General features: G+C 38.5%; 1 protein-coding gene across 1 annotated transcript; it reads right to left on the bottom strand.

Moving 5' to 3' along the window:
* Positions 1–1,123: 1,123 nt before the first annotated feature.
* On the bottom strand, positions 1,124–26,803 carry LOC137251715 (uncharacterized). The gene is made up of 2 exons (XM_067786908.1): positions 26,778–26,803; positions 1,124–1,735 (listed from the first exon to the last, which is right to left on the bottom strand). Exon 2 carries the CDS (start codon positions 1,731–1,733, stop codon positions 1,290–1,292), a length of 444 nt encoding a protein of 147 aa, XP_067643009.1. The 5' UTR covers positions 1,734–1,735; positions 26,778–26,803; the 3' UTR covers positions 1,124–1,289.
* Between the last annotated feature and the right edge of the window lie 218 nt (positions 26,804–27,021).

The raw sequence follows: 27,021 nt of genomic DNA, 5'->3' as shown, positions 1-27,021 counted from the left end.
AACCCCAAAAACTATTCCGACGGCAGCAGTGCATATCATTCTACACACCCCGCCTGCCGACTCAATGGCCACAAACATAGCGTTAGCAACTGCAACAAGGCTTAAGGCATCGGGGCAACTATAGTGCAGGCCTTATAGCCATAGCAGTATAGCGCCATCTTATATCTGGCAAACGGAATATATGGCCTCGTGCCTGAGCCTTCGAAAGAGATATTGGGGCCACAGTGGAGCCTGAGGGTTGGTGCCGGGTGCAGAAATATCATACACATGTACATATATGGATGATTCCAAATTATTAAAACAGATCGGGTCTGCTGTTTATTGTGTCTATCCGGAAAAAAGTAGATCATAGGGGCTGACAGATTACTGCACCGTATTTCAGACGAAATTAAAAGCCGTGAAGAGAGCAACAGAAATTTCGGAGGAAGCTTGCTTAAGCTGCAGTCGTGTCAAGATATATGTATATTGATAGTCAGGCGGCGATTAGGGCAGTAATCTCACACAGTACTTCATCAAGAAGTGAAGTGGAATGCATAGAAGCATTATATGTGACCCGGTCTATGAAAAGGTGGCTTATGCCTCAAAAAAAAGAAGAGCACAAACGTCCTGAAGAAATGCATTGTTTATCTTAAACAGCTGTTTCTCGCAATTTCTTTTTTGAGTCATAAGCCACCTTTTCATAGACCGGGTCACATATATAGTTTGCCGTTTTTTATCATAAGCCACTGACAACTGAAGTTCATATTCAGTCATTACCGGAAGATGCTAGGCGGTGGATATACATAATTTAAAAATAATAACATTCGATTAATTTGCGAATTTATGCAGATGTAAGAAAATAAATATTTATTTCTTTATGAGGCGGTATGGCCTAGAAGGCTGCATGTTGCTGGGTACAGGTACGTACTGGATATGCATTCGGCAAAGGACCATCAACATCGATAACACTCCCCAAGGCCTTCGGGGAGTATCCTTATCGCTACAACAACAACAACAACAAATATTTTTTTCAGTTCTTTTATTATTTCATTGTAATTAATTGATTGAATACAATTTAAATTTATTTTTTAATAATAACAAAGATGTATAACTTCTCACGCGCGTACAAAAGTACACGCACCAACTAATTTTTTATAAGAACATTATTACTCGTATTCTACACCTCACTACATATTTTATTATTGCATAATTTCGTAATTTCTTTTGTACGAAGTACTTATAAAGAAGGTGGAATTTTCCAAAATCGTTTGGCTCTATGCGACATTATTGACTATACGTTACGATTCCCCCTATTCTGTTATAGATTCCATAAGCATTCCACATAAAGCATGTGCACATTTAGCAGCAACCTTTTTTGCAACTTTAGCAGCAACCTTTTCTACAGCTTTACCACCACCTTTACCACCACCTTTACCGCCACCTATAAAATCATCTTTACCACCTCCTTTACCACCATCTTTATCACCGTCTTTACCGCCATCTGTACCACCACCTTTACCATCTGTACCACCAAAACATTTAGTTATTCCACCACCACCTCTAAAGTGTGCAGCGCCAAATTCACGGTCCGCTACAATAGCAGCAGCAGGACCATCTCGTAGTTGATTATGGTAATTACCACGTTCAGAAGGATCATTTGCAAGGTCACTTTGGCGATCACGGTTAGATGAAACCTCGTTCACAATCAGCACCAAAGCTACTAGGGCGGCTAGTAAAGTCGTAAGAGCTCTCATTTCTATTTAGAGACAACGTTAATCTAAGTTGAATATATAACTGTAAAAGGCTTGACACCAACCGTGCTTTTATACGAAAAATTAATACTCCAAATTTCATGCGCACAAAAGAATTTACTTGGATACAGGCCCGCCCAGAGAGGGGGCTGAGGGGGTAGTTTACCCCGAGCTTTAGAGGGGCCCAGGAATTTCAAAATGCTATCCAAGCTTTTTGCTTACAGAAAACAAACAAACCACACCTTTAATCACCTTTCGTAGATAGCAGTCATTTTAAATTTCAACAAATTTTGTAGATCTCTTAACGTGTCTGTACCCCGCATCAGATGTTGTTGGTGTTCTTCAATACATCAGCAAGTTTGAATGTATTTTGTTATCCACCATTTGGCTCAAAATTTTGGCAACTATTAATGAAAGAAACATTATTCTGCAGGCCAGGGATACTACGACTGATATCTAAGTTATAGACTTAGAAAGTTTGATCTCTGATTTAAGACTGATCAGAAATCAATGGGAAAACATTTTATGCGAATGCAAAAAACAGTCGCCACTGGATTGGGAATCTCACCAAAGTTTCCTGACGTTCGAAAAAGGAAACGCAACAGATATTTTTATGAATGTGAAGAGAATGAGACGATCAACGTTGATCACGATACTGATTTCAAAAACAACACCTTTTGGTGATAGTTGATTCGGTTATTGCAGGTATTACCGAACGATTTGCTGTCATGAAAAATTTAAAGAGCACCTTCTCTTTTTTGTGGCAATTTGGATACATTGATGAGGTTTCAATACGAGAAAATGCCGTTCAATTTGTCAGCAAATACATTTCAGACGTTTCCGAGAGTTTAGGAGATGAAATGATCCACTTGAAGCACATTTACTCAGCAAATTTCTGTCACCATTTGAATTGTTGAATGCTGTCTGCGCTCTAAATCTAGCTACAATTTTTCCTAACATTTGTGTAGCTCTATGTATTTTTTGCGCCATACCTGAACGTTAATTCAGTGTTCTTGCAAGTATAAAGAACTTCCATCGATCGTGTTCAACTCAAGAACGCCTTACAGGACTTCGCATGGTCTGTATTGAAGCACTTACAGCGAGACAGTTGGGTTTTGACACTATCATAGATAATTTCACAGCTGCTAAGGCCAGGAAAGCCCACTTGTGTTAATTAAACTCTTTTAATATACCAAATTACTACAAAAAATATTTGTATTGCAATTTAAAGAAATTTATTTCATACAATTAATGTAATATTTAAATAAAACTCTATAAGTAATAAACTGTACTTATTTTTTTATTAGTTTTCACACCTCTATTCACCGAATTTTCGAGTGTAATATTTCTCGCAATCAATATAATAATTTATTTTCTACAAAAAAAAATAAAAATTTATGAAGAATATGTATATTTCTCTTCAAACATATTGTAACGAATTTACTGAAATTCCACTTATTTGCAACCTTCAACTAACGTTCGAATCACTAAACTGTTGAATAAATAACTCCACTATTCAATAATGCAAAATGGCCTTTATTAAAGTACTTCCATTTCTAGAATTTACTAGTTAGTTATCAACTATAAAATTACTACGTTTATAGCTTCTCATATGCGCGTGGATATGTGAGTGATACTTAAAAAAAAAAAAATAAATGTAAGGCGCGATAACCTCCGAAGAGATCTAAGGCCGAGCTTCTCTTCCAATCTGCGTCGTGCTCCTCTTGATTTTCCCTACAAATTGACCGGACGGGACCTACATGTTTTATGCCGACTCCGAACGGCACCTGCAAGGCAGATGAGTTTTCACTGAGAGCGTTTCATGGCAGAAATACACTCGGAGCCCTTGCCAGACACTGCCAAGGGGCGAACCCGCTTAGAAAAATTTTCTTCTAATTGAAAAACCTTATTTCTAAAATTTTGATATTGCTTTGCCCGGGGTTTGAACCCAGGGCATACGGTGTGTTAGGCGGAGCACGCTACCATCACACCACGGTGGCCGCCAAGTGAGTGCTACTTGCACAATTATAATTGCCTACTTTTGGGAGCATCTCAGATAAGATATATGCATGTGTTTGTTCGTCTCTTCTCCGCTGCTCGTATGGACATATGGGTAGACATAATGATTGATTTGTTGATGTGCATACGAGTCACTGCTTAGTATCGGCTTAGAGATGATAGTACCCCTTAGTGTTGCTAGTATTCGTCACAATATTTACTCATATGTTGATCTGTATGAATGTGTAGATAAATTAAAGTTCGTAACTATATATTCATTGAATATAATACCTATACATGTATACGCCTAAATATACATGTATATACAAATGCATATAAATATGTAAAAGATGGTAATTTTGAATTTGAAAATTTGTTCGGTTTAGTATGGGGGCCCGAATTTTTTTGCCCCCGGACCCGGATTTTCTCTCGGCGGCCGTGCTTGGAAAAGATATAAACGTATTGAAACATATTTGTCTATTCGTTAAGACTCTTTATTTAAGATTGCAAGACAATGAGCAAATTAAATAAAAAACTTAAAATTTGTTAAATAGATTTAGCTTTAATTTTGAATTTATGTTTCATTGCTTATTTTTTTATTCACACGACACAATGGAAACCTTAATTGACATTTTGTTAGCAATTGTTTTTGTTTGTTTTTCAGTTCAATAAATAAAGGAATTACTGATAAACATCACATGGCAGCCAGATATTATTTAAGTTTTAGTAAACAAAGTATTTAGTACACAGTAATTGATTGAATTGATGTTTTAGATAATGGTCTAAAGACACAAAAATCAGTAATTCCCAAATTGTCTCGCTTTATCAGACTATCCTACTTTACAATTTCCCAAAGTTACGACTGAGCACTGCTTTCATGAGGTCAACAGAAATGCTTTTACTGTGCGAAAAGCCCCCGAAATGTTTGAATTTGATGATATCGATATTGTCGGCCTGACAAGACAAAGTACTTGCTTAGTCCAAGATTGTCGTATTCGCACCTTGGCAGACACTTCACTGTTGACGGATGTGAAGAATTTCGTCTATTTGGGAACCAGCATTAGCAGCAAAAACAATTTAAGCTTATAAATAAAATGGAGAACAACTCTTGCCAACAAATTGGCGTCAGTTATCGCTAAACAGGGATAGCAGGGGGACTTGTTATGAAATGACCAAAATCGCTTGGGCGGTTAAGCGCCAATAAATGATGAATGATGATTATGCTGGTTTTGGACAATCCCGATCATTCTAAGTTTTTCAATGCACTCCCACTAAAAAAAGGTTTAACTTCTTTTAATATCTTAATTCAACTAAAAAAATAAATTGCAGTGCCTAACACTAATTTTGGAGTCAGCACTGTTGCTCGTTCTATTGGTTAGATTAGGTTGAACTGACCGGTCAATGAAGACCTCACATAGACTGAATGTGTCCATAGTGTTACCAGAATTTATTTGACAACCAAACGGAAAACCCCCAATCCGGTGCCAGAACATATTAATAGGTCTGGAAGCACTGCGACCTTTGTGCAGATCTATTGTGCAATGCCAGGACATATAGTATATCATAAAAGCGTCCTAGGCAAATACTAGACTCAAAAACCTCGTATATCGAAAAATCGATTGAAAAACGATATATGTATTTGAGATTTTGTTTTCACAATCACGTTGAAATGTTGTGAATTTTTGAAGTAGGACGTTTTTAAAACAAATTCTGAGATAGGATGTTCTTCAATCAAGTTCTTAAATGGGGCGTTCATAAAAAACGTTTCGAGAATATTCGTTTTTTAAATGGCACCCGAGAGGGGGTGATATTCCGCTAAGCAGCCTATATTAAAATGTAAAACCAAATTCAACAACGATATCCTTGTTTTATTCACTAACGGTATTCACACACAGTTTTTTTTCTTCCGTTAGTATAAAAGGGGTATTCAAATGGCTGCCATAAAAATTATAAGGGTTAGAAATTTTTCAAAACCCAAAAAAATAAAAGCGCGATTGCTGATTTTTTAATGTGTCCGTGTTTTATCTTATAACTTTAAAGGAGCAGTTCTTGTATATTTGTATGTTTGTATAGCCGAACGATCTCGGGAACGGCTCAACCTATTTAAATGAAACGGCACAGAGATAATGTGTCACCTTCTAAGATGGTGCATGATATATGCCGATATGGGTATCAAACGAAAGGTATTTCACTCCGCATTACAATAGCGACATTTGTGAGTAGGGTTGCCATTTAGGGTTGCCACCTATTCGAAATAAAAAAAAATTGCATGAGATATGCCGATATCGGTATCAAACGAAAGGTATTTCACTCCGCATTAAAATAGGGACTTTTTTAAGTAGGGTTGTCATTTAGGGTTGCCACCTATTCTGGTGCCGCTAAGGTCGTAACCGTATCGTAGCCAACCAATTGGGTTTTGGCTTACCGTCGTAACGATAAACAGCTGATTACGTTAGGGATACGGATACAGCGATACGACATACGGCACCAATGACTCCCGCTTAAAGAAACTAATATTTCTCTATACTATAGTATGTATACATAAAACCAGTGCGCGGTTGCATTTTATCAGAGTTGCCATAGTAAAATTTTTTATCAGTTATTTGTATGCAATATTTTACTTTTGGCAACTCTGTTCGATCGTCATCGTGTCGTGATCACGGTCGTTAAAAAACGAGCAACGATCGGCTGATGGTGTTCCGAAAACGCATTGCAAAGGAGTATTTTTAGAGTACTCCAACGTGAAGAAAATGGAACACGTAATCCAACAATTTTTGTAGGGGTGTAATTGCGTATGTAATTGGTATTGCAAAACTTTCTGCTCAGATGAAATCAAACATCTCTTTACGGATTTTTATAAAAAAAATTACGATGGCTAATCATCACTACTAAAATCTCTGCTTGGGCTAGTAGAACAGAATAGTGACGAGTAGCTGAAGGAACATCGCGTCGTAATGTAAATGTGCAGTATTTTTTGTCTCACAAAAATTGAAAAAAAAAAAGAGTATGTCAAAAAATGGTTTTTCACGTATTCAACAAAATTAAACAGCGGAGATGATATTCGACTGCATGAAATAGTTGATAAGGAAAAAAATACGTCATTGAACACATAAAAAGTTTTCTGTGTCAAGAGAGTCATTATGGTCGTAGTTCAACGATAAAAAAAAATGGCATGAACGTATAGAAAAAGAGGTTCCTCGGAATTTGGCTCATGTATTCTTAAATATATAGTAACTAATCACGCTGTAATTCAAAAAGGAGTAGAGAAAAAGCTTATTATCTGGTCTGACCGATGTGTGGGACAAAATAATAACTGGACAATGGTTGCTCTTTGCCAATTTCTTATCAAACTTAACTATTTTTCTACGGTGAACCGGTGAACCAAATGTTTTTAATCTCTGGACACAGTTTCTTACCATGTGATCATGATTTCGCGCTTATAGAGAGAAAACAATGTTGTATCCAGGCCATCAAATTCATTTTTGATTCATAAAATGTGCCAACAGGATTTTAAAAACTTGAACGTGCTTACGGAAGCTTTCACAAGAAATCCACGTTGTAAAATTACGGAAGCTAGATGGCTACAGTTTTCTGATGAGCACATCTATGTTTTAAAATTAGAAAAGACTCAATCCCTTTTAGAGGCGTGGTGCCTCTTCAATTTACAGAAGTCAAAAATTCAAAGAGCATCGATGGCATCGCTAAGCGAATTGAAAATGCTCCGAGATGAACCTGTAGCTATAAGTCCTGAAAAGATAAAGTATCTACTAGCGATGGCAGCTTTTTTACCAAACGAATATGCACAATTTTACAAGGATCGTTGTAGTGTTGTGATTACGGTTTAGTTTAGATGTATTCCACCAATTGATTTAAAGAACTTGAATTTCTTATTTATATTTTTTTCTGTAACTGGATATGTTATGTTTGTTTTTCCTTAATAAAAATTACAAAATTTATGAAGTAAATGACCGCTTTTTCAGACGGAACAACGGTTTATCTACTATCAGAGTGATGCTGATTATAGCGAAAGAACGTTGTATCATCCAATTTAACGAATACATACAACGTTGTTCCACTAAAAAAATTTGGAGTCGATTTTTATTTATTTTTTTTATATATTCCAGTTCCAGTACGGTCATTATTTAATATAAGTTGAAAACAAAAAAAGAAAAAATATCTATGCTCTACCCAACATTTTATATTTTGTCGTTTACAACGTTACTTGAGGCGCCCATTTATATGTATACACTAGCCTTTACCCGCGGCCCCGTCCGCAAGGAGAAAATAAAATATATGGGTTATTCACGTTAGCCTCAAGTTATCTGTTTAAAAATTATTTTTGTCAATGTATTTTATTTTTGTAATAGAGTAAAAACAAGTAAGGAAGGCTAAGTTTGGGTGTAACCGAACATTACATACTCAGTTGAGAGCTATGGAGACAAAATAAGGGAAAATCACCATGTAGGAAAATGAACCTAGGGTAACCCTGGAATGTGTTTGTATGACATGTGTATCAAATGGAAGGTATTAAAGAGTATTTTATGAGGGAGTGGGCCATAGTTCTATAGGTGGACGCCATTTAGGGATATCGCCATAAAGGCGGACCAGGGCTAACTCTAGAATTTTTTTGTACTATATTAGTATCAAATGAAAGGTGTTAATGAGTATTTTAAAAGGGCATGGGCCTTAGTTCTATAGGTGGACGCCTTTTCGAGATATCGCCATAAAGGCAGACCAGGTGTGACTGTAGAATGCGTTTGTACAATATGGGTATCAAATGAAAGGTGTTAATGAGTATTTTAAAAGGGAGTGGACCTTAGTTCTATAGGTGGACGCCTTTTCGAGATATCTTTATAAAGGTGAACCAGGGTTGACTGTAGAATGCGTTTGTACAATATGGGTATCAAAAGCAAGGTGATAATGAGTATTTTAAAAGGGAGTGGGCCTCAGTTCTATAGGTGGACTAGGGGTGACTCTAGAATGTGTTTGTACGATATGGGTATCAAATTAAAGGAATAAATGGTTTTAAAAGGGAGTGGTGGTAGTTGTATATGTGAAGGCGTTTTCGAGATATCGATCAAAATGTGGACCAGGGTGACGGAGAGTATCATCTGTCGGGTACCGCTAATTTATTTATATATGTAATACCACGAATAGTATTCCTGCCAAGATTCCAAGGGCTTTTGATTTCGCCCTGCAGAAGTTTTTCAAATTCTTCTACTTAATGTGGTAGGTGTCACACCCATTTTACAAAGTTTTTTTCTAAAGTTATATTTTACTTCAATAAACCATGTTTCATCCCTTTTTTCGTATTTGGTATAGAATTATGGCATTTTTTCATTTTTCCCAATTTTCGATATTGAAAAAGTGGGCGTGGTCATAGTCCGATTTCCGCCATTTTTTATACCAATACAAAGTGAGTTCAGATCAGTACGTGAACTAAGTTATGAACAAGTTATCGTGTTAACGGCCGAGCGGAAGGACAGACGATCGACTGTGTATAAAAACTGGGCGTGGCTTCAACCGATTTCGCCCTTTTTCACAAAAAACTGTTATCGTCCTAGAACCTAAGCCCTTCCAAATTTCACAAGGATTGGTAAATTTTTGTTCGAGACAATTTATATACTGTAAAGATATTAACTTTTTTTTTTTAATTTGATTTAAAAAAAATTTTTTTTTAAAGTGGGCGTGGTCGTTCTCCGATTTTGCTAATTTTTATTAAGCATACATAAAGTAATAGGAGGAACGTTCCTGCCAAATTTAATCATGATATCTTCAACGACTGCCAAATTACAGCTTGCAAAACTTCTAAATTACCTTCTTTTAAAAGTGGGCGGTGTCACGCCCATTGTCCAAAATTTTATTAATTTTCTATTCTGCGTCATAAGTTCAACTCACCTACCAAGGTTCATCGCTTTATCCGTCTTTGGTAATGAATTATCGCACTTTTTCGATTTTTCGAAATTTTCGATATCGAAAAAGTGGGCGTGGTTATATTCCGATATCGTTCATTTTAAATAGCGATCTGAGATGAGTGCCCAGTACCAAATTTCATCAAGATACCTCAAAATTTACTCAAGTTATCGTCTTAACGAACGGACGGACGGACGGACGGACATGGCTCAATCAAATTTTTTTTCGATACTGATGATTTTGATATATGGAAGTCTATATCTATCTCGATTCCTTTATACCTGTACAACCAACCGTTATCCAATCAAAGTTAATATACTCTGTGAGCTCTGCCCAACTGAGTATAAAAAAATACTAAATGAGCTGATAACCTGAAAGGCACGCTTACGTGAATAGCACAATAAAATTTTTTGGAATTAAAAAAATACATTTTGTTTTTAAGTTAAATTAATTGAAGTCCCGAAATGCAGTCTAATGTTTTCTTAACTTTTTTTATGTTTTCCAGATAACGAAGAAACTGTAGTTTTATCCCCCAAATCCAAGGTCAACTTATAGTTGGACTCTGAGGAAATATTTATAATTGGACTGCTAGTCGGATCTGGTGGTATTTAACCATTTTACGCAGTAAAAAATTTCCATTTTCAGATCAACTCTTATTATACGCAGCTGTGCAGAGCTCACAGAGTATATTAATTTTGTTCGCATAACGGTACCCTGTAACATGGCATAAACTAATCGAGATAGATCGACCGTTAACAAGATAACTTAAGCAAAAATCGATATATCTTTACTAAGCTTAGTTTACATACTTATCTGAACTCACTTAATCTCGGTATTAAAAATGGACGAAACCCGACGATGCCATGCCCACTTTTTCGATATCGAAAATTTCGAAAAATGAAAAAAATGCCATAATTCTATACCAAATACGAAAAAAGGAATGAAACATGGTGATTGGATTGGTTTATTGACGCAAAATATGCTTTAGAAAAAACTTTGTAAAATGGGTGTGACACCTACCATATTAAGTAGAAGGAAATTAAAAAGTTCTGCAGCACGAAATCAAAAACCGCTGGAATCATGGCACGATTACTGTTCGTGGTATTACATGTATAAATAAATTAGCGACACCTGATAGATGATGTTCTGTGTCACCCTGGTCCACATTTTGGTCGATATCTCGAAAACGCCTTCACATATACAACTGAGGGTCACTCCCATTTAAAACCCTCATTAATCAGCCCAAGTCTGCATTTCGACTTGGATTGGAATTTTTTCGATTTGGCAATTTTGGTATTGTGTGTTCCAATCTCTTTCGATTCAACTTCGAATCGTTCGATTTTGTGTATTCTGCATTTCGATCGTAGTTCCGTTTTTCTAAGTTGCAAAATTGTTGGCGGAAAAATATGTTCTTTGTATTTTTTTTATTAATTTATAACAGAATTTGGACAAAAATGTAAGTAAAACTTTTTAAGGAACGTAAAAGGCTTGATGATGATTGTTTTTTTATATGTTTCCAGGTCAAAAACAACCTGTCGATGTCGAAGTCCTAACACATACTTGAAAGCATCCTTATTAAGTCGAAAGTTTTTTTTTTAATCTAAATAAGAAAATAAGGCATTAAACTTTACAACTTTTAAGTTCAATTTCTTACAATTCGTCACTCATCTCAAATGGATTACACAAATCTCGCAATATTTGCCTTTCCATTCTCGCTTGGCCATTTTCGTATGCAATGCTTTCCAACTCCACAAATAATGCCGCGGCTATTGATTTAATAGACAGCTATAATTTGTGTCTGTTCGTTGGGTCCAGTTATATGCCAAAGCAAGCTACCGGAGTAGAGAAAGGTGAACCGAAAACGTAAACAATCCGTGCGGAAAGAATAAATAAATCTTTATGAAGTATTTTAGGCCAGTGCAATGAAATTAGCCTCCATAAAATTCAAAAATGTCAACTATATTCGTGCAGGAATCCGTTTTAACAAAACTTGGAGGCCACGACAGGGAATTGGCCAAAAGTACGACAAAAGCACACTTACAATTATAAAAGCACTTCACTTAAAAAAATATAACACTGCTGCAATATATTCTATTGCTTGTTTTTGTACAAAATGGCGTGAATAATAAAATATAAACGTTTTTCAGTGTTTTTTACAAATTTTCTTTAATTTATTTTGTTCCAATGTTTACACATTCCGTACAAACAGCTGATTTCGAAAAATCATTTGCTCTTCCTCTTCTCGTTACGATTAAGTCGGAACGCAGAATACCCAACTTCGATTAAAGCGGAGCGTAGAACGGGAGCGTAATCGAAATGCAGAATAGGTGTGATTTGATACCCATATCGTACAAACACATTCTAGAGACACCCCTGGTCCACCTGTATGGCGATATCTCTAAAAGGCGTCAACCTATAGAACTGAGGCCCACTCCCTTTTAAAATACTCATTAACACCTTTCATTTGATTCCCGTATCGTACAAACACATTCTAGAGTCACCCCTGGTCCACCTTTAGGGCGATATCGCGAAAAGGCGTCGACCTATAGAACTGAGGCCTACTCCCTTTTAAAATACTCATTAATACCTTTCATTTGATTTCCATATCGTACAAACACATTCTAGAGTCACCCCCGGTCCACCTTTATGGCGATATCTCGAGAAGGCGTCCACCTATAGAACTAAGGACCATTCCCTTTAAAAGTACTTATTAACACCTTTCATTTGATACACATGTCATGCAAACACATTCCAGGGTTACCCTAGGTTCATTTTCCTAAATGGTGATTTTCCCTTATTTTGTCTCCAAAGCTGTATGTAATGTCCGGTTACACCCGAACTTAGCCTTCCTTACTTTTTTTTAACTAATTAAACTATTGTTATAAAGCCATATGTCAGTGTGTAAACACTTTCTTCATTAACAAACAAACAAAAATTTGTAAACAAAATATATTTCCTATTGACTTACGTAGAATCTTTGTTGTTATTCAAAAGTGTTAATAAAATTCGCTAAGTTTTATTTGATTAGTCAAAAGCCCTTAAATAGTCAAAAATACTTGGAGCGCCATAAGTCATAAATATGATTAAAGCTTTTACCCGCGGCCCCGTCCGCAAGGAGAAAATAAAATATATGGGCTATTCACGTTAGCCTGATTAAAAATTATTTTTGTCTAATGTATTTTATTTTTGTAATAGAGTAAAAAAAAAATAACTAAAAGAGCTGATAACCTGAAAGGCACGCTTACGTGAATAGTACAATACAATTTTTTGGAATTAAAAAAATACATTTTGCTTTTGAGTTAAATTAATTGATATGACAGGGGTGAAGGAATTACTATTCATAAAACAAAGGAGCGAAACTACAATCAGCTAAAATGAAAGAGAATTTTTTAGATGAAAATAGTACAGATCCCGGAAACAATCCAGAAATGTTTCCGGAAGGGTCCCCAAATGATCCCGAAAGTTCCGATATTACCCAGACAGGATCCCGGACTGATCCCGGAAACAATCCAGAAATTTTTCCGGAAGGGTCCCCAAATGATCCCGAAAGTCCCGATATTACCCAGACAGGCAGACCCGAAATCACCGAGACGGTATCCCGAGTGGATCCCGAAAACCATCCAGAATTTAATTCTGAAAGCCCCGCAAATCATCCCGAAAAAGATCCGAAATTACGCTGACGGGATCCCGAACGGATCCCGGAAAGTATTCAGAAATTATTCTGGAAGGGCCCCAAATGATCCCGAAATTACCCTGACGGGATCCCGAAAACCATTCAAAAATGATGTCGGAAGGGTCCCCAAATGATCCCAAAATAGTCCCGAAATGACCATGACGGGATCCCGAAAACCATCTAGAAATGATCCCGTAAGAGTCCCGAAATGAACCTGACATAGTCCAGAAAAAGTCCCGAAATGACCCCGACGGAATCCCGGACGAATGCCGAAAACTATCCAGAAATGATTTCGGAGGGGTCCTAAAATGTTCCTGAAAAAGTCCCGAAATCACCTAGACTGGATCGCGGACGGATCCCGAAAGCCATCCAGAATTGATCGCTGAAGGTTCCGCAAATGATCCCCAAATAATCTTGAAATGACCCTGACGGGATCCTGGACGGATCCGGAAAAACCATTCAGAAATTTATGCCGATGGATCCCCAAATGATCCCGGAACAGTCCCGAAAATGTCCCAAAATAAACCTGACGGGATCCCGGACGGATCCCGAAAACTATCCAGAAATTATCCCGGAAAGGTCCCAAAGTGATCCCGAAATAGTTCCGAAAAAGTCCCGAAATGACCCTGACGGGATCCCGAAAACCATCTAGAAATGATCCCGTAAGAGTCCCGAAATGAGCCTGACAGAGTGCAGAAAAAGTACCGAAATTACCCTGACGGGATCCCGGAAACAATCTAGAAATGTTTCCGGAAGGGTCCCCAAATGATCCCGAAAGTTCCGATATTACCCAGACAGGATCCCGGACTGATCCCGGAAACAATCCAGAAATTTTTCCGGAAGGGTCCCCAAATGATCCCGAAAGTCCCGATATTACCCAGACAGACAGACCCGAAATCACCGAGACGGTATCCCGGGTGGATCCCGAAAACCATCCAGAATTTAATTCTGAAAGCCCCGCAAATCATCCCGAAAAAGATCCGAAATGACCCTGACGGGATCCCGAACGGATTCCGGAAAGCATTCAGAAATTATTTTGGAAGGGCCCCAAATGATCCCGATATTGCCCTGACGGGATCCCGAAAACCATTCAAAAATGATGTCGGAAGGGTCCCCAAATGATCCCAAAATAGTCCCGAAATTACCATGACCGGATCCCGAAAACCATGTAGAAATGATCCCGTAAGAGTCCCGAAATGAACCTGACTTAGTCCAGAAAAAGTCCCGAAATGACCCCGACGGAATCCCGGACGGATGCCGAAAACTATCCAGACATGATTTCGGAAGGGTCCTAAAATGTTCCTGAAAAAGTCCCGAAATCACCTAGACTGGATCGCGGACGGATGCCGAAAACTATCCAGAAATGATTTCGGAAGGGTCCTAAAATGTTCCTGAAAAAGTCCCGAAATCACCTAGACTGGATCGAGGACGGATCCCGAAAGCCATCCAGAATTGATCGCTGAAGGTTCCGCAAATGATCTCCAAATAATCTTGAAATGACCCTGACGGGATCCCGGACGGATCCGGAAAAACCATTCAGAAATGATGCCGATGGATCCCCAAATGATCCCGGAATAGTCCCGAAAATGTCCCAAAATAAACCTGACGGGATCCCGGACGGATCCCGAAAATTATCCAGAAATTATCCCGGAAAGGTCCCAAAGTGATCCCGAAATAGTTCCGAAAAAGTCCCGAAACGACCCTGACGGGATCCCGAAAACCATCTAGAAATGATCCCGTAAGAGTCCCGAAATGACCCTGACAGAGTGCAGAAAAAGTCCCGAAATTACCCTGACGGGATCCCGGATGGATCCCGAAAAAATCCCCGAAATGACCCTGACGGGATCCCGAAAAAGTCCGGAAATGACCCCGACGAATCCCGAAAATCATGCAGAAATGATCCTGGAAGGGTCCCGAGCAAATAAGGTGACGCTAATTATAAAAGCATGTTAATAAGGCAACAGGTGAGTTGAAACGAATTAAGAGTTACAAACTAACATACAGATAAAGCTAATAAAAGCGTGTTAATAAAAACAATTGAAGGAGGGTGGATGGGGGAGGAGAAGGAGAGCATCACTGATCGTTTTTCCAATGGTTAGATCTCGTTCTGTATGATCCAGATACCAAAAATTATTGATTTAGGTAAAAATTTATTTCGAGTCAAACAATTTATAGATTTTCAACCAGAGGAAGGGGGGGGGGGGCTGGCTGGGGCGGAGGGTGTCACTGCTCACTTTGTAAGCCCTGACCCATTAAGTTTGTAATATTGGGGAAGGTCAGTATGCTTAAGGTCATAATGTGTAAAAATTAATAAAAAGTAATTGTTCGAGTCGTCCACCCCATCCCCTTTCTATTTTCAAAAAATTTTTAGCCATCAGACTATCTGTGTCCCAATTTTCATCAAAATCCGTGTAACCATTCTCGCGTGATTCAGTCACAAAGACGAGAAAATATAATAATTAAATTATAGCTAGGAGGCGGGGACCGACCCTTTTCCAAAAAAAATATAGCTAGTAGATTCTTCTAGACTATTGGCCATATGCGTGCCAAATTTGATCCAAATCCGTCCAGCCGTTCTTCCGTGATTGAGTAACAAAGACAAACGACGGGACATCCAAATATCTAAACATCCAAACATCCAAACGCAAGGAGAAAATAAAATATATGGGCTATTTACGTTATCCTGCTTATCAAGTTCAAAAAATAACTAAATGAGCTGAAAACCTGAAAGGCACGCGTACGTGAATAGTACAATACAGTTTTTTCGAATTAAAAAAATACATTTTGTTTTTAAGTTAAATTATTAACGCCTGGTTTTCAGAACAAGTTCAACTCAGTTTATCAGTTAAACTACGCTTAAGCTTACTCTGCAGTTTTTCAGTATACTTTAACTGAAGTTTAAGCTAAGCTTAAGCGGCCGATCTGCTAGGGTTATACTCTAGTTAACCTATCAGTTATTTGCGTTCGTTGGAAATGGCGTCGAATATACCCAACAAACATTTGGGCTTGAATACCGTTAGAGCTCATGTTGATAACTAAGCATACTTCTAAAATCTCAAGGGTTGTTTCGAAACAGTCGCTCAACTCGAGAATCATAGCGTACTCAGAAAAAGAGAGAATTTTTTATAAAGCAAAAAATGCTATTACTTAAGTTGAAAAAATTTAATTCCCAACTTTTGGTTCTCTAACTGGACTCAAATGTAAGATTCCATACTACAGTATTTTCACGAAAATAAAATATATATAATTTATTTTTGATTAATTACGCATCATTACTGCTATCAACCAGGTATTTATTTCTCACAATAAACAGCTGCTGGTTTTGGTGGTACCACCTTGGAGATTTTTTTCATCTCCACCTCAGCTCGATATGCAATATAGGATATCAACTGGAGAAATGTGTTGAATATACATTTGAGAACTGTACCGAAATTAGGATAATAATTGGAAAATATTAATGACGGCGGAGATCAACTCGAAAGCTTTTAATTTTTAAACATTTCTCCAAGGTTGGTAGTGATTGGAGAATGAAGTTGGATATCAACTCCAGAACTATCTGGCTTAAGAATAAATAATATGATATCCAATATCTTCCGGAGCTAGATAGATATTTCGCTTGAGATTTTTTTTTTCATGTTTGTTGGGTAAACAAAATCCAGCTGTTGCCCTATCTACAAATTATCTTGATAATAAAAGTACCAATGTTGCCGCACAAAGAGCACCCCATGAGGCGGCCTCAAACTGTGACTGAAAAACTGTTCAGTAGTGTTGAAGACATGATCCAATTTTCGGACTAAGTCCGCCCCCTCCGTCTGGCAACACCCGGCCAGTGCGGCCAAGCGCAAGCAGTGCAGCTCAGCCGTGGCTTGCCAACCACCACCGCGCTCACTCTCAATTGAGTTTAGTTTAGTTAAAACTGCCCTCGATCTCGCCTCGTAAAAAATCTTCGCCGTGATCAAACGAATCGCCCGCCTGCCATAGCGCATTTTGTTTTTGAGTAGTTTATTTCATTTTCAATTATTTAAACAACTTCATTTTTTGTTATAACCTGAAACTGTGAGTGATAAGGATAAATACCTATATACAAATTTTAAACATAAATAAAGTGCCTAATTGTTAATTACCCAACATACGAATCTAACTTTCTAAAGTGCCTAGTGCAGTTGTTTTAGACATGGTCCTTATGTGCCAAAAAAGGTAACCAGCGGAAAAAGAAAAACAAAATTAAAAATAGAAAAAACATTAAGGTGTGGAAAAAAAAAAAAATAAGAAATTTTACATAAAAATAAATAAAAACGCGGGCCGGTACGGACACTGTAACAAAAAAAAAACAAAGTGCTTAAATTTAAACATAAAACGAAGTATTTAAATATACATATACAAAAAGAGGTGAAAAAGTTTAGTTTGGTGGACGAAACATACATCTAGGTGCACTAGATAAATTATTGAGAAAATTCGACAAAAAAGTAGTGCACAAACAAGAAATATAAAAAAGCGATACATATGAGAAAATTGTAAGCAAATATATATATATGTGAAATTTTGCAACAGAAATATTTTAAACAAAATCAACATTTTTATCATCAAAAAAAAAAAAATCATTGTGTTTGTGACAAAATTTTGAACGGCAAAATTACAAAACATACATAAATACAAAAAAGGTTACATTAAGGTGTTACAAAAAGAGAAAAAATTGTAAATCAAAATTGAATAACATTAAAGTGATGGAAGAAAGAACCATAAAAACGCTTTATATAAAAGAGACAAAAAAATATAATTTTTAAGAAAAAGTTAGTTTTTGGAGGAAAGTTTCCAACGAAATAACAAAAAATTTACACAAAATCTGGAAAAGGCAAAAATCACTAGCGTTGGTGTGAAAGTTACATCACGGTGTGAAACAAAAACAACAATTTAAGGAATAAATTGAAATATTTGAAATCTGTTAAACAAAATATATACATATATAGAAATTTTAAAAGAAAATAAAAATTAGTTTGTTTGGAAAAAAAAAATAAAATTTTTTTTTAAAAACATCAACACTACAACATTAACACTAACTGCACCAACAAGGAGGAGCACAATACAAAAACCCACAAGTAACACACAGCTCATATAAAAATGTCTGAGTAAGTACTCTCGTTACCCAATATATTCCCATATATATTCCCTCCGTCTAACGTACGGACCCCAAATCTAAAATCCCAAAATTTATATACCCCTCCGATCTAAAGATCCGGACCCTGGGTATATAACCCAAATCAAAAAGCCTAAACGGCAAAATATTTCATTGGCTTACTCACTGTTACCAACAGGTACAGTCCCATCAAAAAACCCATATAAATTTTTCAACAAGTAAATTTGCATTCCCGTACCAACGGAAAATCCATTGCCCGGTTCTATATGCCCAAAAAGTTCGTTGCGCTAAACATCGACGTAATTATAAAAATATATACGTATATATGTAATATATGTATATACCCACTTAGTTCGGTAATATCACCCGAGCTACACATTTTTCCAGCGTGAAATTCACCGCTGCCCAATTTACCCTTATATACATATATTACATAAAATATATTTTACAAAAAACCCATAGCAACAAACTTTGCCAAATTTTTGTCATTTTTCCAAAAGTTTATTTTACCGGTGCACCCAATATTAATTTTGCATACAAACATACAATTATATGCACCCATAATACCCACACGCACTTGTATATCTTTTTGCATAAGCCAAAAACCCACCCTCAACAAAGTAATTGCATGACCATATGTAACTACATAATAGAAGGAAGCAACAAAATATCATCGATCACATATTGCATACATTTACTTTGTTAACAATAGATCAAGTGCATTGGCACGGCAAACAAAAGGTTGTTGGTACACCACAGTTTGTCGGCAAATATATTTCACCCATATATATAAATACATACATACGTACTATATACCCATATTACTTGTGCTCAGACGCGCTGAGACAAGTGCATATAACAAAGCAAAAAGCCGGTACACATTAGGCCGGTCTCAAAAAATAAAAAATAAAATCCCAGTGAACACAAATATTATAATATTTATATTATTATATACCCACATTACTTGTACTCAGAAGCGCTGAGACAAGCCCGTATAAAGAACCAAGCGTACATTAGGCTGGTTAAAAACAAAAAAAAAAAAAAAAAAAAAAAAAAAAAAAAAAAAAAAATTTTTTCCTTTTGACAAAACATTTTTTCGATTTTCACAACTTAATAAAAGCTCCCATTTCTTAATAAACCAAACTAATTTATAATGCCGAAATCGTCGGACGAAACCCAAAAATTGACCCCTGCAGATAAATGCCTGCAGAAATTCATATATGACGGTAACCAAGTAGAGGTTTACTGCTCAAGATGGTCACCCTCCCAAGCTACCGATTTATCAGAGTGTATGCTTAAGGTCAAATTAGAAGACCTTGATAAAATATGGGCAAAGGTGCTAGAGTCCCATCGAGAAGTAAGTTTCTCAGATAATTACACAGAGGTCAGCGGCTCGGTTGAGCAAAAATTCGCTAAATGCATGGAAACGTACCAAACATGCAAATCAGAAATTTTAGAAGCCTTACAGCTTTTTAATACTGCTAGCACCAACCAACAACAAATACCCGCCCACCCAATGAACAATTCAGACGCAAACGGTTTTTATTTAAAAGTACCACCATGCGACACCGAAGTATTTCATGGTGGATACGAAGACTGGCCATCCTTTAGAGATATGTTCACAGCAGTCTATAAAAACCACCCTAAATTATCACCCGCTCAAAAATTATACCACCTACGCCTGAAAACAAAAGGACAAGCTGGGCTTATTGTAAAACAATACCCACTGAGCGATAATAATTTCGAGCTTGCCTGGGAAGCGCTCAGATCTAGGTACGAGAACAAAAGGATACTCGTCGACAACCAACTGAAGACGCTGTTCAACCTACCCACAATATTCGCAGAAAGCTGAGAACAAATACAGAAGATGCAGACAACAATCAACAACTGCATGTCAACCCTTAACACCCAAGGAATCCCGACAACGGACTGGGACCCAATCCTCGTTTACCTCTGCTCATCCAAGCTGCCAAGTGAAAGCCTTTCACTATGGGAACAATCCCTCAGCTCCCGAAAAGAACTCCCACTTTGGGAGGATATGAATAAATTTTTGACCAGCAGATACGAGGTAGTAGAGAGAATAAGTACCTATCGACCAGGCAAGGCGAAACCCCAATTTTCGAGTTTTACGCCACGAACGGTGAATCAAAACTCGACCCAATCTAACAATAATAGAACCCATGCATATCACACGGAGTTCAATAAAACGGCTTCGTGTAGATTATGCAATCAATACCACGCAGTCAAATCTTGCGTTAGGTTTAGAAATTTATCGGTATCAGACCGAATCAAATTTGTGAGAGAAAATAGTTATTGCGAAAACTGTTTGTCTACGTCACACCCCAAGAACGAATGTAAAAGTAGTTTCACGTGCGTTTATTGCCAAAAGCGTCATCATTCGCTACTGCATTTGCAGCCCAAACCCCAACAATCACAACCAAGCCCCAGAGCTCAAAATGCGCAAGCCGGCACCCATAGGAGAACGGACGACGAGCGAGCCTCAACATCGAAAGCCGCCGCAAGAGCCACCTCCTCCCAACAGTCTCAAGACAAAAACCCGGTTTCTTCACTCTTCTCGAGTAATCATGGAACCACCCTACTACCCACAGCAATAGTATCAGTATACTTTGCTGGCGAATTTCATAAAATTCGTGCCCTAATAGACCAAGGTTCACAAAAAACCTTTGTATCATCCCGTATACAAAAGGTTCTTGGTCTACCCACAAAAGAGTCTCTCCACCAGATATCTGGAATGGGTGGAACGGTTGTGAAAAATGCCAATAAAGTCTGCCAGATAACATTCTGTTCAGCAGACTTAACCCAAATGATAGACGCACAAGCAATAATTTTGCCCAAACTAACGAAGTTCTTGCCCACAGTCAGAGTTTCAAGCATCGATCTCGAAGAACTGTCCCATTTACCGTTAGCCGATCCGCAGTATTCGATACCATCAAAAATCGATGTGGTAATCGGCAGCGATATCACCCCGCAAATCCTCACCGAAGGGCTCCTACGAAATGTGAGTGGAACATTACTTGCCCAAAACACAATATTCGGATGGATATTAAGCGGCCCTGTAGCTGAAAAGGTATCAACCTTCAGCACTCATGTCACGGAATGCACCGATGACCCCATCAATCAACTTTTGAAACAATTTTGGGAACAGGAAGAAGTTCACCAAACCCAACAACGATCAGCAGATGATGAATACTGTGAAACACTCTACCGGACAACCACAATTCGTGAGGAAGATGGACGCTACAGAGTCAAACTACCCTTCAAATCGGAATTTCCAGCCAATCTGGCACTCGGTCATTCACGACCCGCGGCACAACAGCAGTATATCAGCATCGAACGAACCCTCGAAAGAAAACCCGAATTAAGAGACAAATATTTTGAAGTCCTTAATGAATATTTAACCATGGATCACATGGAACCCGCCTCCCAACAAGAGATAATTAGAGATGGTAAATATCTATCATTTTATCTACCCCATCATGCTGTCATAAAACCCGACAGCAAAACCACAAAAGTGCGAGTCGTCTTCAACGCATCAAAAATGTCGCATTCTGGCAACTCGTTGAACGACGTGCTTCATACAGGCCCCATTCTACAAAATGACTTAATGCTCGTCATACTTAAATGGCGACTTTATAAGTTTGTTTTCAACGGCGATATTGAGAAAATGTATCGCCAAATACTCATCCATGAAGAAGATAAAGATTTTCATCGAGTCGTTTTTCGAAAACACCCAACTCTGCCGATACAAGATTTTCGACTAAAAACAGTTACCTTTGGTGTAAATTGCGCGCCATATTTGGCGATTCGAACCCTACACCAACTCGCCCACGATTGTCAAGACGAATATCCGCTCGCTAAAAACATTTTATTAAACGAAACATATGTTGACGATATTTTGTCAGGCGGTCATAATATACAGTCCACTTTGAACTCTATGACTCAAGTTATCGAAGCCTTAAAATCGGCAGGGTTCCCTTTGAAGAAGATGTCGGCAAATCACCCTGAAATTTTAAAACCCGTTCCCGACCCTGATTTGCTAGACGTCGACTTCCTTAAATTCCATGATTCGAGTTCCACAAAAACCCTTGGAATTCAGTGGAACGCGCTAACCGACACCTTCACCTACACGTATGATCCACCATCAGCAGAAAACACGACTACAAAAAGGCAGATTTTATCAGCAGTTGCAAAACTGTTTGACCCCGCAGGATGGCTTTCACCAATAATGATTCTTGCCAAAATGTTGCTGCAACAACTCTGGATGGAAGGAACGGATTGGGACGAAGACGTGAAGCCCGGAGCTCTCCAAAAATGGACCTCAATTTATGAAAATTTACCTCATATCAGAGACATTAAAATCCCTAGGTGGGTACAGTATTCCCCCGATAAACTAATCCAGCTGCATGGATTCTCAGATGCTTCAGAAAAAGCATTTTGTGCCTGTATATATTTACGAGTACAAACCCATGAAAATAGTTTTTCATCCCATTTGCTAGCTGCTAAAAGCAAAGTAGCACCCCTCCAAACCGTGAGTCTTCCACGGTTGGAACTCTGTGGAGCAGTTTTACTCTCCAAGTTAGTGAAACAGCTGCGAAGTGAGCTGAATCTACCCCAACACGAACTCATTCTCTGGTGCGATTCTGCCATCGTACTGGCCTGGTTAGAAAAACCACCCCATACCTGGAAAACGTATGTCGCCAACAGAACCGCTGAAATTCTTAAGAACGTCGACAATGCCACTTGGAGGCACGTTTCCAGTAAGGATAACCCAGCGGATTTGGGCACTCGAGGTTGCAAGCCTCAGGATTTAGTCCAATGTCCATTATGGTGGGAAGGACCTAATTGGCTTATCAACCCATCAACTTCGTGGCCAAAGGATATTTCTCATCACCCAACTCCCCCCGAACAACGACATGTGGACGTATTCCACACCCTGCAGGAAGAAAATATAGACATACTCGACCGGTTTTCGTCGTTTTCTCGAGCACTTAGAGTCGTGGCCTATATGTTGCGGTTTATCCGAAGAGCAAGAAAACTAGAAGTTCCAGCCACGCTTAACCTCACCCACGCCGAAGTGAATGATGCCAAAATCAAAGTCATCATTCAAACTCAACGGAATCATTACGGAGACACGATAGAGCTGCTTCAAACGTCAGGACCCTTACCCAAAAAGAACACCCTTCTGACATTAAACCCCATGCTAGATGACTCAGGAATCATGCGAGTTTCTGGAAGATTAGCATATGCCACCTATAGCTTTAATGAGCGGCACCCAATTATCATACCCGAAAACTCTCGACTTTGTTCTCTTCTGTTAGACTTCCTCCATTCGCACCTGCTGCACGCCGACAAACAGCTGATGATCCGAATGGTACAGCAACAGTACTACATTCCACGTTTGAAGCAAAAGGTCAAAAAGCTCGTCTTCCACTGCAAAACCTGCACCATCTATAAACAGCAGATGAAAACGCAGATAATGGCAGCCTTGCCACCCGAGAGGTCAACATATTCTCTACCCTTTCATACAACAGGAGTCGATTTTGCTGGACCATTTATGGTAAAAACTTCTCCATTTCGCAGAGGTTCGTATGTGAAAGCTTACGTTTGTGTGTTCGTCTGTTTTTCCACAAAGGCTGTTCATTTAGAAGTGTGTTCTAACCTCACCACCAACGCCTTCAACGCAGCCTTTGCCCGATTCACTGGTCGCCGTGGCCTACCCCATCAGATATTTTCTGACAACGGAAAGACGTTCGTCGGCGCACAACGCGTATTTCAAAGGGAATTCACCACATTTCTCAAGGAAGTCGCTACAGACGTCGCAGAAAAATATGCAACTCACGGATTCTCATGGAAATTCATCCCACCATACGCTCCACACATGGGTGGGCTATGGGAAGCGGCCGTGAAAAGTTTCAAGACACACTTTACGAAAGTAGCAGGAAACCAGAAGTTCTCCTTCGAAGAGCTTACTACCCTCTTAGTACGCATAGAGGCGGTCCTCAACTCCCGACCGCTCTCCCCTATGTCCGAAGATCCAATGGATCCCCTAGTCCTAACCCCAGGGCATTTCCTACGTGGCGCGCCGCTCTTGTCGTTACCGGAGCCAACTGCAGAGCATCTCACCTTGGTCAACAAATGGCAGAAACTGAAAGTGCTTCACCACCAATTCAGCACACGATGGAAGAACGAGTATCTCAAGGAGCTGCATAAGCGGTACAAATGGAAATGCCCTCAACGCAATATTCAAGTTGGAGATTTAGTCGTGGTAAAGGATGATTTACTACCCCCGAACGAATGGCGTTTGGGACGGGTAATCACTTTACACCCTGGATCGGATAACCATGTTCGAGTTGTGGAACTCAAAACACAAAACGGACTAATAACCCGAAATATTGCCAAACTGTGCGTGCTACCAACTGCCTAGTAATGCCAACCCTACCTCTGGTACCCTCTGTTTATGACCCTAGCAATCTGAAAAAGATATATAAGCTACCCTCACCCATGCCTAAAAAATACGAATATTTTTTCTCTTTTCTTGTCTTTACAGGACCCGCAGAACAACCGAGGGACCAAAGTGTCGCCTCTGTGGTCAACGGCATGTGTTGAGACAGTGCCGGGCCTTTTTAGCGATGCAACCCGAGGAGAGATACCAATGTGCCAAAACCCACCGGCACTGCCTCAACTGCCTCGCAATCTCACACTCCACAGGGGCGTGCGACTCCTCAAGCAGCTGCCGAAAATGCTCACTCGGCCACCACACTTTGCTCCACCGGGCTCGACCGAACAACCATGCGGACAACGACAGCCGCCGAAGAGACAGGGCAACCCCACGAGCCCGCACGGAAAACCGCCAGAGCGCGGTACAAAGCCAATCGGCTCGTCAAAAAGAAAAAAAAATACGACAATTAGTAGCCGAGGCACGAGCAGCCTTGGACAGAGTTGACGCCGCCCTTAACCCGTCAACGCGTCGGGCGGGGGGGGAGCATGTTGAAGACATGATCCAATTTTCGGACTAAGTCCGCCCCCTCCGTCTGGCAACACCCGGCCAGTGCGGCCAAGCGCAAGCAGTGCAGCTCAGCCGTGGCTTGCCAACCACCACCGCGCTCACTCTCAATTGAGTTTAGTTTAGTTAAAACTGCCCTCGATCTCGCCTCGTAAAAAATCTTCGCCGTGATCAAACGAATCGCCCGCCTGCCATAGCGCATTTTGTTTTTGAGTAGTTTATTTCATTTTCAATTATTTAAACAACTTCATTTTTTGTTATAACCTGAAACTGTGAGTGATAAGGATAAATACCTATATACAAATTTTAAACATAAATAAAGTGCCTAATTGTTAATTACCCAACATACGAATCTAACTTTCTAAAGTGCCTAGTGCAGTTGTTTTAGACAAGTAGTTTAACTGGAGTTTAAATTTGACTAGAGTTTAAGCAAACTTAGTTTAAGCTTAGGTTAACCAACTACTGAAAAACCGTGCCCAAGTTATATTTGTTCGCAAACTAATTATGTGATCTATTGTATACTGCCATAAAACCAGATTAAATTTGGAAAATCAGATATACCCCCCTTATTAAGTTATATTTGTTCCAAAACTAATTATGTAATCTATTGTATACTGCCATAAAACCAGATTAAATACAGAAAAGCACACATACCCCACTAATTAAATTATATTTGTTCGGAAACTAATTATGTGATCTATTGTATACTGCCATAAAACCAGATTAAATACGGAAAATCACACATACCCCACTAATTAAGATATATTTCTCCTCAAACTAATTATGTGATCTATTGTATACTGCCCTAAAATCAGACTAAATACGGAAAAGCACACATACCCCATTTACTAAGTTATATTTGTTCGCAAACTAATTATGTGATCTATTGTATGCTGACATAAAACCAGATTAAATACGGAAAATCACACATACCCCACTTATTAAGTTATATTTGTTCGCAAACTAATTATGTGATCTATTGTGTACTGCCATAAAACCAGATTAAATACGGAAAAGCACACGTACGCCACTTATTAAGTAAAATTTGTTCACAAACTAATTATGTGATCTATTGTATGCTGCCATAAAACCAGATTAAATACGGAAAATCGCACATACCCCACTTATTAAGTTATATTTGTTCGAAAACTAATTATCTGATCTATTGTATACTGTCATAAAACCAAATTAAATACGGAAAAGCACACATACCACACTTATTAAGTTATATTTGTTCGCAAACTAATTATGTGATCTATTGTATACTGCCATAAAACCATATTAAATACGGAAAAGCACACATACCCCACTAATTAAGTTATATTTGTTCGCAAACTAATTATGTGATCTATTGTATGCTGCCATAAAACCAGATTAAATACGGAAAAGCACACATACCACACTTATTAAGTTATATTTGTTCGCAAACTAATTATCTGATCTATTGTATACTCCCATAAACCAGATGAAATACTGAAAAGCACACATACACACTTATTAAGTTATATTTGTTCGCAAACTAATTATTCGATCTATTTTATACTGCCAT

The sequence above is a fragment of the Eurosta solidaginis genome, chromosome 1, assembly GCF_040869045.1.
Source record: "Eurosta solidaginis isolate ZX-2024a chromosome 1, ASM4086904v1, whole genome shotgun sequence".
Lineage (NCBI taxonomy): Eukaryota > Metazoa > Arthropoda > Insecta > Diptera > Tephritidae > Eurosta > Eurosta solidaginis.
The sequence above is the reverse complement of the archived record's forward strand: the minus strand, read 5'-3'. Positions and strand labels throughout refer to the sequence as shown.